The sequence below is a fragment of the Cervus elaphus genome, chromosome 7 (genome assembly GCF_910594005.1).
Source record: "Cervus elaphus chromosome 7, mCerEla1.1, whole genome shotgun sequence".
Classification (NCBI taxonomy): Eukaryota; Metazoa; Chordata; class Mammalia; order Artiodactyla; family Cervidae; genus Cervus; species Cervus elaphus.
In genome coordinates this window covers 20,976,504-20,990,031 of record NC_057821.1, presented here as the reverse complement: position 1 = coordinate 20,990,031, position 13,528 = coordinate 20,976,504, and the positions used below count along the sequence as shown (strand labels likewise).

The window sequence follows — 13,528 nt, the reverse complement described above, 5'->3', positions numbered from 1 at the left end:
CTAGAGATTAGAGGTGGGAATGAGGTCTAGAGGAAAAGCCAGTGCAAATTAGAATCAGATCTGTGTAGAAACTTGGAAAAGGCCACTGAAAGTAAAGAAGAAGATGAGTTCAAATATCAAAATGCCGCCTAAGCCTGTTCCTGTTTCAGCTATCTTTTCTCCTCTTTTCAACTGTACCTTTTATGTCCACGTTTCCAATGCAGGGGAGAGCATCACTTGCCAGGATCCTATCCTAGGCGTTGGGGAGCCTGGGAAAGTCATCCAGAAGCTTTGCCGGTTCTCGAACATTACCAGAAGCCATGAGAATCCTGTTGGAGGGATCATAACTTACAGATGCGTGGGCTCCCGGTGGCAGATCAAGAGAAATGACTGCATCTCTGCCCCAATAAACGCTCTGCTCCAGCTGGCCAAGGTGATCCTTAAACCCTTGACTCTGAGCTCTTGGTGGGGAGCTGTGTTCAGCCGAACCTATTTCTCAGCACCTAGGAAAGTGGACTGTGAGCTGCTTTGTGTTGCTCTCAAAGCTACACTTATCTACATCTCCAAAGAAGATGCAACCCTAGAAATGCTTGATGTTTTGCTTGAAATAGAGAGGCAACACAGTGTGTTCTGCCCTAGGACCAGCTGTGGACCTTCACCTTGGTTTCCGTTAGCTCAATGATGAAAGTCATGTTGGTGAAGCATCCCCTCTAACTGCTCTCCTTTGAAGAATTTTTATATCAAGCTAAAAGTTCTAATCTTTTCACAAAGAAACCAAAATAAAAAATAAGATTCATGGACTTCCCTGGTGGTTCAGTGGTTAAGAATCCTCCTTCCAATTCAGAGGACACAGATTTGAACCCTGGTCGGGGGAACTAAGATCCCACATTGCAACGAAGACCCAGCACAGCCGAAAAAAATAAATTAATTTTTTTTAAGTAAGGTTCATCAATAGGAAAAAAAAATTGGGCTTTATGCTTTTACAGGTCTGAGATTTCCTTTATCCTTACAAGTCATCTATAGTCCTAGAAGTGGCTAGCTGACCTCTCTTACCTAGAGTAGAAGTGAGTGCCATGTGGTAAGGAAATATGTTTTATTTCATCAAAATAAATACTTTCACCTCTCATACCTACATCATTGAGAATTCAAGAGTCCTAAAATTCCATGAGTTACAATAAATGAGTTGCAATTTTTTTGTGTGTGTGTCTTGTCTGATTGTGTTGGCTTTTTTGTTCCTAGGCTTTGGTTAAGAGCCCCACCCAGGATGAGAAGCTCCCGTCCTACCTAGGGAATCTTTCCATTAGCACAAAGCAGGTGAAACTTGAAGCCGGCTCATTTTCTGGGACCCTGGGAGCTATTATTAACATCCTGGACCTGTTCTCAACAGTTCCAACCCAAGTGAATTCAGAAATGATGACGGTGAGTTTGTTCATCTTACAGGAGTCTGGGGTCTCATCTCTTCATCCCTCAGCCCTTGCGGTCAAGAAACATAATCTCTCCACTGCAAATTCTTCTCTCTTTTCCTAAGCAGTGCCTTGCCAGCCCTGGCTTTTAGCATGTACGTGTATATCTTGGGATCTTAAGATGATTTCTTTAAAGAATCTCATTAGTTTCTTCATTAAAAGAGAATAATTCTTATCTGCTTTCTAAGAAAACTAGGAATGGAAGGTTTACAGAATATGTACGAGGTGAGATTCTCAACAATTTCTCACTAAACATAACAGTTGAAGCAATCAACTGTTCTTTATTTTTTTTTTTATTGGAGTATAGTTGCTTTACAACGTTGTGTTCATTTCTGCTGTACAGTAGAGTGAATCAGCCATATGTATATATATATGTGTATATATATATATATCCCCTCTTTTTTGGATTTCCTTCCCACTTCAGTTGGGGCTTCCCTTATGGCTCAGCTGGGAAAGAATCCACCTGCATTGTGAGACCTGGTTCGATCCCTGGGTTGGGAAGATCCCCTGGAGAAGGGAAAGGCTGCCCACTCCAGTATTCTGGCCTGGAGAAGTCCATGGGGTCACAAAGAGTCGGATAGGACTGAGCGACTTTCGCTTTCACTTTTCCCCCTTCTGTTACCGCAGAGCGCTGGTAGAGCTCCCTGGGCTGTGCGTAGGTTCTAATGAGCCATCTATTTTCTATGCAATAGGGTATGTACGTTAGTCTCAATCTCCTAATCCATCCCACTCCCTGTTGACCCCTTGGTAGCCATATGTTTGTTCCCTACATCTGTGTCTCTATTTCTGCTTTGAAAATAAGATTATCTACACCATTTTTCTGGATTCCACATATATGCATCAATGTACAATATTTGTTTCTCTTTCTGACTTTTTTCACTCTGTGTGACAGTCTCTAGATCCATCCACATCTCTTCAAATGACACAACTCCATTCCTTTTCATGGCTGAGTAATATTCCATTGTATATATGCACCACATGTTCTTTATCCATTCCTCTGTTGATGGACATTTAGATTGCTTCCATGTCTTGGCTATTGTAAATAGTGTTGCAATTAACATTGAGGTGTATGTATCTTTTTGAATGATGGTTTTGTCTGGGTATATGTCCAGGAGTGGAAATGCTGGATCATATGATAGTTCTATTTTTAGTGTTTGAAGGAACCTCCATACTATTTTCCATTCTGGCTATATCAGTCTACATTCCCACCAACAGTGTAAGAAGGTTCCTTTTTCTCCAGCAATCAGTGTTCTAAGAGGAAAGAGAATTCACTCACCAGAGTTCAAATGAAGATACTTTAGCAAAGGGATACTTACAGAGGTAAAACTAGGAATTTTTTTAAAAGTGTGAGGCCACCAGAAACCAGAAGCATTTAGAAACCTTTACTCCCTTGAGGATTAACAGGAAAAGGAGAGGAAATAGTGCACCCATAACCTTGGAGGAGGGATCACTGAGCAGGAGCTATAGCATTGGAAGGACATAACCATACCAAAGATATGCTGAGAGTAGAAATGAGGATGCAGGAAAAATAGATCTCGGCTTCTTTCTTCTCTCATCATCTCACCTCCTGCTGGTGTTTCTCACTCGACAAACCCAACCAGAGGCAACCGGCAAGCAGTTTGGGTTACAAGAGTCCAAGGAGCTTATACAGCTCTCCAAGGGCTGTTCTAACAAATTGCCATAAACTGGGTGGCTTACAATGAGGAAATTTCCTCTCTCACACTCCTTGAGGCTAGAAGTCTGAAATCAAGGTGTCTGGGGACCACGTTTCCTCTGAAGGCTCTAGGGAAGGATCTTTGATCACCTCTTCTAGCTTCTAGGGGGCTTCCCTGGTAGCTCAGATGGAAAAAAAAATCAGCCTGCCAATGCAGGAGACCCAGGTCCAATCCCTGGGTCAGGAAGATCCCTGGAGAAGGGAATGACTACCCACTCTGGTATTCTTGTCTGGAGAATCCCATGGACAGAGGAGCCTGGCAGGCTACAGTCCATGGGGCTGTACAGAGTCAGGCAAGACTGAATGACTAACACGTTCACTTTCCACCTTCTAGTAGATCCAGGCATTCTCTGACTTGTGCTGCCTCATTCCAACCTCCAACTTTGTCCTCATATGACTCATTTTCTCCATTTATCTCCCCCTCATCTGTCTCTTTTAAGGATACTTGTCACTGGATTTAGGGCCTGACCAGGTAATCCAGGGTGATTTTTCTCTCAAGATCCTTAATAACATCTACAAAGACCCTTTCTCCAAATCAGGTCACATTCACAGAGTTTGGGAATTAGGACAAGTCATTTTGGAGGCCACTGTTCAACTAACTCCAGGGCTCATCATTTGAGAGAACAGAACAAGGCGAAGAAGGGCAGAGAGAAGCCACTTCTCTCCATGGAGATAAGCCACAAATGATAATTCCAAGTTTATGGGAAAGGGAATCAAACTGTTGAGCAAAGAAGAAAGGTGCCTTTAACAACACTCTTATTTGGTGCTCAGCATTTAAGAGGGTCTTCCGAGACTCCCTCACCCTTGCTGGTGAAATACCGCCCACCCAAAAGCCTTTACAGGCTTGAGATTTAAAATAAAATAAAACATAAAACAATTAATAAGTATCTCTGCCAGCCTGCTGAGTTGACCTTAGTGAGTTGTAGGAGTGGTTCTCACTGTCATGACTTCTAAACATTTCACAAAGTCTTGAAGTTGGAGGGGGGGCAGTGTCCATCCTCTGCTTTCTCCCCCTAAGAAGGTGGATCATTGTCCCCTACAACCTGTGATGCTGCACATCCCCCTTCTCTTTTCTTCTTCTCTGTACCCACTTAGAGCTTCCCAGGTGGCTCAGTGGTAAAGAACCCACCTGCCAATGCAGGAGACACCGAAGACTTGGATTCCATCCCTGGGTCGGAAAGACCCTCTGGAGGAGGAAATGGCAACCCACTCCAGTACTCTTGTCTGGGAAATCCCATGGACAGAGGAGCCTGGTGGCCTGCAGTCCATGAGGTTGCAAAAGAGTCTGACATGACTTAGCAAATGAGCATGCACGCATGCATGTACCCGCTTGACCAGTTTCCAAGGAGATGTTCTTTTCTCTCTCTCCTTTATGATTGAAAACATTCAGTTGGTTTGATCCCATGCCTTGTCAATTACAGCACGTCCTCTCCACGGTCAACATCATCCTTGGCAAGTCTGCCTTGAATACCTGGAAGATGTCACAGGAACAAAAAACCAATTATAGCTCACAGCTATTGGATTCAGTGGAAAGATTTTCCCGAGTTTTACGGGCAGAAGACAGCAGCATCTCCCAACCTAATGTGCAGATGAAGAGCATGGTCATAAAACCCGGCCACCCCCAATCCTACAGGCAGAGCTTTGTTTTCTTAGACTCTGACCTCTGGGGCAACGTGACCATCAATGGATGCCAGCTGGAACACCTGCAGCCAGATTCATTTGTCGTCACCGTGGCTTTCCCAACTCTCAAAACCATCCTCGACCAGGATGTTCCGGGAGAGAATTTTGCCAACAGCTTGGTGATGACCACCACCGTCAGCCGCAGCATAGCCACGCCATTCAGGATTCTGATGACTTTCAAAAACAACCACCCTTCGGGCGGGATGCCGCAGTGTGTATTCTGGAACTTCGACCTCGCCAACCACACCGGGGGGTGGGACAGCAGCGGGTGCTACGTGAAAGCAGTCACCGAGGACAGCGTGTCCTGCAGCTGTGAGCACCTCACCTCCTTCTCCATCCTCATGTCGCCCGACTCCCCAGACCCCGATTCTCTCCTGAAAATCCTGCTGGATATCATTTCCTACATTGGGCTGTGCTTTTCCATCTTGAGCTTAGCAGCCTGCCTCGTCGTGGAGGCCGTGGTGTGGAAGTCGGTGACCAAGAACCGGACCTCCTCCATGCGCCACATCTGCATCGTCAACATTACCGCTTCCCTCCTGGTCGCCGACGTCTGGTTCATCGTGGCCGCTGCCATCCACGACCATCGCTTCCCACTCAACGAGACGGCCTGTGTGGCCGCCACCTTCTTTGTCCACTTCTTCTACCTCAGCGTCTTCTTCTGGATGCTGACCCTGGGCCTCATGCTCTTCTACCGCCTGGTTTTCATCCTGCATGACACAAGCAAGTCCATTCAGAAGACGATCGCCTTTTCCCTGGGGTATGGCTGCCCGCTGCTCATCTCAGTTATCACGGTGGGGGCCACCCAGCCCCGGGAGGTCTACACTAGGAAGAACGCGTGTTGGCTCAACTGGGAGGACACCAAGGCCCTGCTGGCCTTCGTCATCCCGGCCCTGGTCATCGTGGTGGTGAACATGACCATCACGGTCGTGGTCGTCACCAAGATCCTGAGGCCTTCCATCGGGGACAAGCCGAGCAAGCAGGAGAAGAGCAGCCTGTTCCAGATCACCAAGAGCATTGGGGTCCTCACGCCGCTCTTGGGGCTCACCTGGGGTTTCGGTCTGGCCACCGTGTTCCAGGGGAGCAATGCTGTGTTCCACATTGTGTTTACCCTCCTCAATGCCTTCCAGGTATGTTCTGCAGGGCAACGCTCTCAGCGAAGATCTGTAATGATAGAAACACAAATAAAGGTAGGAATGGGGAAGGGTTTGAGTTCAGGGGAGGCCCTGGCCCTAAAGAACAGTAATGACAAGAACTCAATGAAAGAGAAAAGGCACATTCCTCTGCTCCCATGGAACCTCATACCTCTTATCACCTGCTTTATAATTTAGTTGCATATGTGCCTCCCTGCTAAATGCCTTGATGCAAATAGGAGGAAAGTTCCTCCCCTACACTGGATTTTGCTATTTATCCAATGTTATCTTGATGCTGTCTATTATATCCTAAATGCAAATACCACCATTAAACCAAACAGCTTCTCCAGTTGATTTTCACAAGCATTAAATGAGCTCTGCCTTGGTGAGGTGGAAGCACCTGTCTTTCTTATCAGTATATCCCTAGTTCCAGCAAAGACCTTGGAACAGGCTAGGAGCTGGGTAACCATTTGACAAATGAAGTAAATGCTCGGTACCACATAGAAGGTTCTCAGGTAACATTTGCTGAAGGCTGAAAGAATTCTGCTCCATTCATTATATGAATGGGCTTCCTTGGTGGCTCAGATGGTAAAGAGTCTGCCTGCAGTGCAATCCCTGGGTCGGGAAGATCCCCCGAAAAGGAAATGGCAACTCACTCCAATATTCTTGCCGGAACAATCCCATGGGCAGAGGATCCTGGTAGGCTACAGCCCTTGGGGTCGCAAAGAGTTGGATACGACTGAACGACTTCACTTTCATTATACGAAAACGAAAAAGATGTTCCCTTTGCTCTCCAGCAGTGCAAAACTAATTCTAATACAAGTCACATTGTTAGGAGGGCTTTAGCAGAGGTACAGACAACAAGCCTTTGGAGCACAAGGGGGGGATGCTTGATTGTGATTCAGCCAATAGATGAATGGTAACCCTAGGCTCCCACGCATTGGTGAGAAGGCAGGGCATCTTGGGGTGACGCTGAGACATCATCCTAGATGCTCATGCCAAGACCACGCAAATCCTGCTACTCCAAACTCTAAGGTTCATGTCTAATGATGTCTTGACTAGGAGGGACTGATTTTTCTACCTCATGCCCTACGTCCCCATTACAACTGTGAGGGCTGCTGTAGACATAAGAGGCATGTTTAATAACATAACCAACAGGACCTCCAGCTTGCAATTGGGTGGAAATAGGGAAATTGAAAATATCCTTATAACACTGTAACATTGAAGGTCCCTTGGTGTGGACCTGCTACATCATTGTCATCTACTTAACCATAAATGCAGCTGTAGAAAAAAGTAGCTTACAAATCCTATGCTACGTGAATAATACTTCCTATTTTGCTAGACAAGAATATGATTAGTAAATAATATGATTAAAATGCACTTCTTTCTGATTTTTTTTCAGGGATTATTCATTTTACTCTTTGGATGCCTCTGGGATCAGAAGGTAAGAACGATGATAGTCATGCTCCTAGAAAAGTGTAAAGAGCCATAACATGTTAGGCTGACAATGGCCTCTTTTTTTTTAACCTTTTCATTTTATATTGGAATAGAGCTGATTAACAGTTTTGTGATAGTTTCAGGGGAACAATGAAGGGACTCAGCCATACATATGCATGTATCCATTCTCCCCCAAACTCCCCTCCCATCCAGGCTGCTACATAACATTGAGCAGAGTTTCCTGTGCTGTAGAGTAGGACCTTTCAGTTATCCATTTTAAACACAGCAGTGTATCCATGTTGATCCCAAACTTCCTAACCATCCCTTCCCCCCACTCTCCCCTCCTGACAACCATAAGTTCATTTTTTAAATCTGTGAGTCTGTTTCTATTTTGTGAATAATTTCACTTTATCATTTCTCTTTAGATTCCACATACAAGAAATGTCACACAATATTTCTCCTTCTCTGACTTACTTCACTCAGTATGACAATCTCTAGTTCCATTCATGTTGCTGGAAATGGCATTATTTCATTATTTCTAACAGCTGAGTAATACTCCATTGTATATATGTACCACATCTTCTTTATCCATTCCTCTATCTATCAATGGACATTTAGGTTGCTTCCACGTCTTGGCTATGGTAAATAGTGCTGCAATGAGCACTGGGGTGCATGTACCCTTTTGGACCATGTTGCTGTCTGGGTATATGCCCAGGAGTGGGATTGCAAGGTCACATAGTAGCTCTGTTCTTAGTTTAGTTTTTTAAGGGACCTCCACACTGGTCCCCATAGTGGCTATTACCACTTTACATTCCCACCAACAGTATAGAAGGCTTCCCTTCTCTCCATACCGTCTTCAGCATTTGACAATGGCTTCTCTTAAACTCTGCAGGTGCAGGAAGCCTTGCTGAATAAGTATTCACGGTCAAAATGGTCTTCACAACACTCAAAGGTAAATAGTTTCTTTGTAGAGACTTTGAAAAACCCCTCTCTCTCCACTACCAATTGTAGTGTAGTGGAATAATTATAGATTATTCCACCGTGCTTGCTTTGTACCTGATTCTGCCTTTTAATCAAAACCACAGCAATGAACTGGCATTAAGATGCTGTCCCCACATCTTAAAATAGGGATTATAGGGGCCAATAGCACAGATAGTATCAACTGGAAGTTAAGACCAAATTTCAATGAGAAGCAATCTTCTGGGGAAACTCAAGGCCATTTATGAGCCTTGAGAACACAGTTTGAAGAATAATGATGAATTTTGTGTAGTTCTTCTTGGAAAATATTGTTTTCACATGTCAGAAGATAATAAACCTTATCAAACAGTAAAATATGTATTTGGAAGCCTAATACCTATGACAAGATTCCAGTGTTTCAAAAGGTGGCTTTCCTGCTTAAAGTGAAAGTGTTATTCACTCAGTCATGTCCAACTCTTTGCCACCCAAGGACTTAAGCCCACCAGGCCCCTCTGTCCATGGAATTCTTCAGGCAAGAACACTGGAGGGGGTTGCCATTCCTTTATCCAGGGGATCTTCTTGACCCAGGGACTGAAGCCAGGTCTCCTGCATTGCAGGCAGATTCTTAGTGGTCTGAGCCACCAGAAGGCTTTCCTGCTTAATTTGAAAGTGAAGTTCAGGTTCATCCAGGCCCTCTCCTTAGGTGAGATGAAAGATGCAGGCAGTGACCACAAGAGGGCAGCAAACAAACCATTCTACAGATTCAAACAGGACCTTGGACTAACATGTGTACTTTTAATTCTTTTCTTCTCTAGTCAACATCCATAGGTTCATCTACCCCTGTATTTTCTATGAGCTCTCCGATATCAAGAAGATTCAACAATTTGTTTGGTAAAACAGGTACGTAGTGTCCTCTAGATCTTTCCTGGGTTGACCTAAACGCATTTGCCCTGGGGGGAAATCTCACCCCTAGTGTCCAACTGTCCACTTCATAACATTGACCCACAATGGCCTTATTTGGGGCAGAGGTTAAATACTTGCTTATATTTTCCCAAACTACCAGGATGTTGGTACAGAGGGCAACTGCCTTCAGCCTGCAGAGAACTCTCCATCAAAACCATATCCACCATAAAAATGGGAATTGAATGTTAATTGCTGGTCAAACACAAACTTCTATTCATGTTATATAAGAATAGGTAGGTCATAGTTCTGGGTTATGGTGCAGCGAAGGATATATTTAGAGAATCCTACCATAGCATCCCATGCTGTAAGTTTCATTTCTTTTTATTTTTTTTTTCCTTTTTCTATTTTTGAAGTGTTCTTGTTTTACACACGGGCATTTTTAAAACCTTGCATACGTATGAGAGATCACCCAAGTTAGCTATTCTATTAGGGGCATGTGCGATGAACATTTTCTCCTTTTAGATCTAAGATGAAGGATGTGAATGACTTTGGGCAGTGGGTCTCGGCTGTTCTGGAAAGCTGAAACCCCTGTCCCTTCTCCCCCCAACCCCTCACCTCCTGCCAGGGAAAACAGGCACTAGAATTCCTTCTAGCTCCTCCAAACTAAACAGATCTCACAAATGAAGAAATATATGAAATGTGTCGAAAGTCTTCCAGACTATGGTTCTCCAGTGAATTCTGGGAATGCCTATTAGTTATTAAAGCTCAGAACTTGGCATTTGGGGCTTCAGCTTGATGTATTACTCATGAAACTTCAGGACCTTCCCTTTTGGTTGGATCTGTTGTGAAATCATCCGAGATCCAGGGTATATCAGAACTTTTCCTCTTGGCCAGCACTACCCCTGGATCATGTTAAGTCGCTTAATTGTGTCCGACTCTTTGGGACAGCATGGACTGTAGCCCACCAGGCTTCTCTGTCCATGGGATTCTCCAGGCAAGAGTACTGGAGTGGGTTGCCATTTCCTCCCCAAGGGATCTTCCTGACCCAGGGATCAAACTGGCATCTCTTATGTCTCCTGCATTGGCAGGCAGGTTCTTTTCCATTCGTGCCACCTGGGAAGCCCTGGATGGTGTTTAGCATTTGCATTAAAGTGAGAACAGTGAAAACTCTATGAAATGATTCCACAGAATCTGAGTTACACACTATGTAAGGCCAGTGACGTGTGTTCCCTGTTTCTGAACCAGTCAGATCAAGAGCTGGGGCCCAGATCCCAAGGTCCTAGGGCCTGAGAATCCGGGCCGCGGCCACTCAGCCTTTCAGGGTCATTCATGCTGATCCAAGGTGGCCTACTTGAGGGCTCCATAATCACCGTAACTTTGGTTTATGTTGTCAGCAGCCCCAAGGGCTCCCCCAGGCAATGACGGAAACGTTAGCCGTGGCAGTCTGCCCATCTGATGGTAGGGTGGGCACTGTGTCACTTCCCCTGCCCAACACACCGCCCACACTGCTCCCCTGCTGTGTCCCCGCCCCACGCCGGCATCAGTCTATGCAGTTGCCCCAGGGCCGTTCTCCCTGCTGCCCTCACCCTCAGCACTTCTGTTGTCATCCCCTGACTCCTGCTGCTTTCCTGGTCCTGCCTCTTCTTCCCCCGCAATTTCCTCCTTTCTTTACTTTCCTCCCTTTCCCCGGCTCAGACCCCTCCTGAGAGCTTCCCCAGGTCACAGCAACCCAAGGGGCCCAGGGATGTTCCTTCGTATGGATGCCCCCAGGCTGTTGCATGAGGCAGCATGCGGAGGGCTGCCGGTGTGTCAAGATCTCCCTGTCTTCTGTAGCAATCTGGCTGCTGGTGTGATGTGAAGTAGTTAGTGCTTGTCTTATCGGCTGCCACGCATGCTTGACAACAGCTTGGTTTGTTCTCCAGGACCTCTGGGTCTGGGGAGGAGGGCAGGCAGGGGTTCATTTCCAGGCGTGGCTTGCCTGGCCCCTGGAGTAGAGCGCCCCCTGGGCGATCAGCAGAGATTCACACCCCAGTGATCATGAAGACGTGACCTTCAGCTAAGCTGCTGTTCTGTTTTTCAGGAACATACAATGTTTCCACCCCTGAAACAACCAGCTCATCCCTGGAAAACACATCCAGTGCTTATTCATTGCTCAACTAATGACAGGAAAATCCAGCCCATGGGACCTCTTGGGAAACAGTGGATGTGCTCTGAAAAAGAGATCCTTTCCAAGCCACGGGTAACATGTTTTTTCCGCAGGCCTCTGGGAGCAGATGCTGAAGAGACTTTTTCATGAGGGAAGAGGCTTTCTTTTGTAAAGACAGACCAAAGGAAATGGTTGCATTTATGTTGCTGCCCCACCCCTGTCTCTTGTGTGATACCAAATGTGTATAGTATTTAAGTGAAACTCAAGCCAACTTCTCTGTCTATATTGTAAAATAGAATTTCAGGGACATTTTTCCTTTTCACACCCTGGGCCCAGAGATAAGCTTTGATTAAAATAATAAGTAAAAGGCCAGGACTTAGGAAACTCTTCAATGAATTCTAGGGAGGAAGGATGGAAGAGAGAAAGAAAGAAAGAAGAAAGGGATGGAGGAAACGACGAGGAAAAAATATAGAGAAGACTAACATAAGGACCACATGTTAAGATTCCTATGTTAATGACCCAATACTTTTACCACTCAGATAATGCAACACTGAAAATTAAAAAATGACTCCAAAATGAAAACTGAAAATTAGCCATGGATAAAGTTCAATATTTCCCTGGTGTTTTCTTAGCTAAGAGAGACCAAAAAAGGAAAAGAAAAAAGGCAATGAAAAAATAGGGAGGAAATTATATCATCAAGATGCTTTTAAGTGAATGATGATATTTCCAAGAATTTCACAGAAGACATGACTCTCCTGATGCTAAACACACACATATGTGTTACTGTGTGTTACGGTTGGAGTTAAGAGGAATGAATGGACAGAGGAAGTATGATTAGATGATTAGATCCCAGCTGACCAATTGCTGATTGCATTTTTATTATTAATAGTTTAGCAGAACAGTCTTAGGTTTTGGTTTGTTCCACTTTTTGTAAGCAAAAATATATATATTTGTCTATCCATTCATTTCCAAATGTGATATATTGCACTGAAAACAGACCCTCCCAACTGTCATGAATTATATTTAACAGCTTTAACCAGGTACTTTTCTGTGCATGCTAGAAAAGATTTTAATGATCTTACAGCATTGTATATTATTATTTTTGTAGTTACTGTGGATTTAGAGGCCCTGGATGTGCTGTATAGCTCTCTCTGTGTTAATTCTTTCCGTTCCTAAGTTCCCGGACCAATATACATTCAGAGTTTTCTACTGTTTAATTGGTATTTATTCTAACTACTTAGAAATCTTCTGGAAAAAGCTCTCCAGCTGGCTAGTCTGTGCTCCTAATGACACTTTACCTTGATGAACAGATGGTGGAGATTGTGAACTATGTGCGTGTATGTTTCACCTGTGTGTGTGCATTTCATAAAAATATAATATAAATATTTATTAAAATCATATCCATAGCAAAGTTTACCATGTGCTGTAGCTACAGCAACCAAATATTCCAAATCAAAGTCTGATCCTAGGGCCATCATGAAATAGAATAAAAAATGTGGGACTTCTCTGAAAATATGAGCAGTGTGGTCTTCATAAGGACAGATCTAACAGGTCCAACCATCAGGAAGAAAGGAACAAACAGGCTGAGATTCAAGTATCATTTATTCACTGAGGTTTGAAAGAGTTTTCTTTTAATAATTTTACTGTTTAAAATAACTTCCTTTTATTTTTAATTTTAAATTCTACCTCTGTCTCTCTTTTCTTTAGGAGAAGGGGGAGATAGGACAGACAGAAGTCCCAATCACATTTCAAGGAAATGAACTCTTTTTTTCCCCCTTTTTCTACATACTCACAAGTGACATACATATCTACGCCCACATTTGCCAGCAAATTGCCACATCATTATCCCAATTGAAGAGTTCATTATTTAAAGTCCCTGAAGGAAATGATTATAAAGCTCAGAATTCTCCAGGGAATGATCAACTTTGGGCAGAAGCTGGTACTGAGAAGACAAGAGTCAGAGGTTAGGCTGGATGATCAGCTGAATTTGATTTAGACATCAGGAAAAGAATGGCTTTAGTGATTTGGTTTCTGGGGTTCTATCCATGAGAACTGAGACAGGGTTAGACAGTATTGATGTGATTAGCCAGGGAAAGCATTGCATTCAGAAGGCTGTGGT

At 44.2% G+C, this 13,528-nt stretch overlaps 1 protein-coding gene across 4 annotated transcripts in view; it reads left to right on the top strand.

Annotated features, from left to right (window-relative positions):
- Window positions 1-12,621, top strand: part of ADGRF5 (adhesion G protein-coupled receptor F5) — a 108,160-nt gene extending 95,539 nt beyond the window's left edge. For 3 of the 4 annotated variants that reach the window (XM_043907667.1, XM_043907669.1, XM_043907665.1), the window contains 7 exons: window positions 204-412; window positions 1,219-1,398; window positions 4,578-5,963; window positions 7,369-7,410; window positions 8,296-8,355; window positions 9,176-9,260; window positions 11,344-12,621. In XM_043907667.1, the coding sequence (XP_043763602.1) occupies window positions 204-412; window positions 1,219-1,398; window positions 4,578-5,963; window positions 7,369-7,410; window positions 8,296-8,355; window positions 9,176-9,260; window positions 11,344-11,423 (2,042 nt within the window). In that variant the 3' untranslated portion in view covers window positions 11,424-12,621. Of the gene's footprint in view, window positions 1-203; window positions 413-1,218; window positions 1,399-4,577; window positions 5,964-7,368; window positions 7,411-8,295; window positions 8,356-9,175; window positions 9,261-10,657; window positions 10,722-11,343 lie in introns of all 4 variants that reach the window. The other variant, XM_043907668.1, reaches the window with a different exon arrangement.
- The last annotated feature ends 907 nt before the right edge of the window (window positions 12,622-13,528 follow it).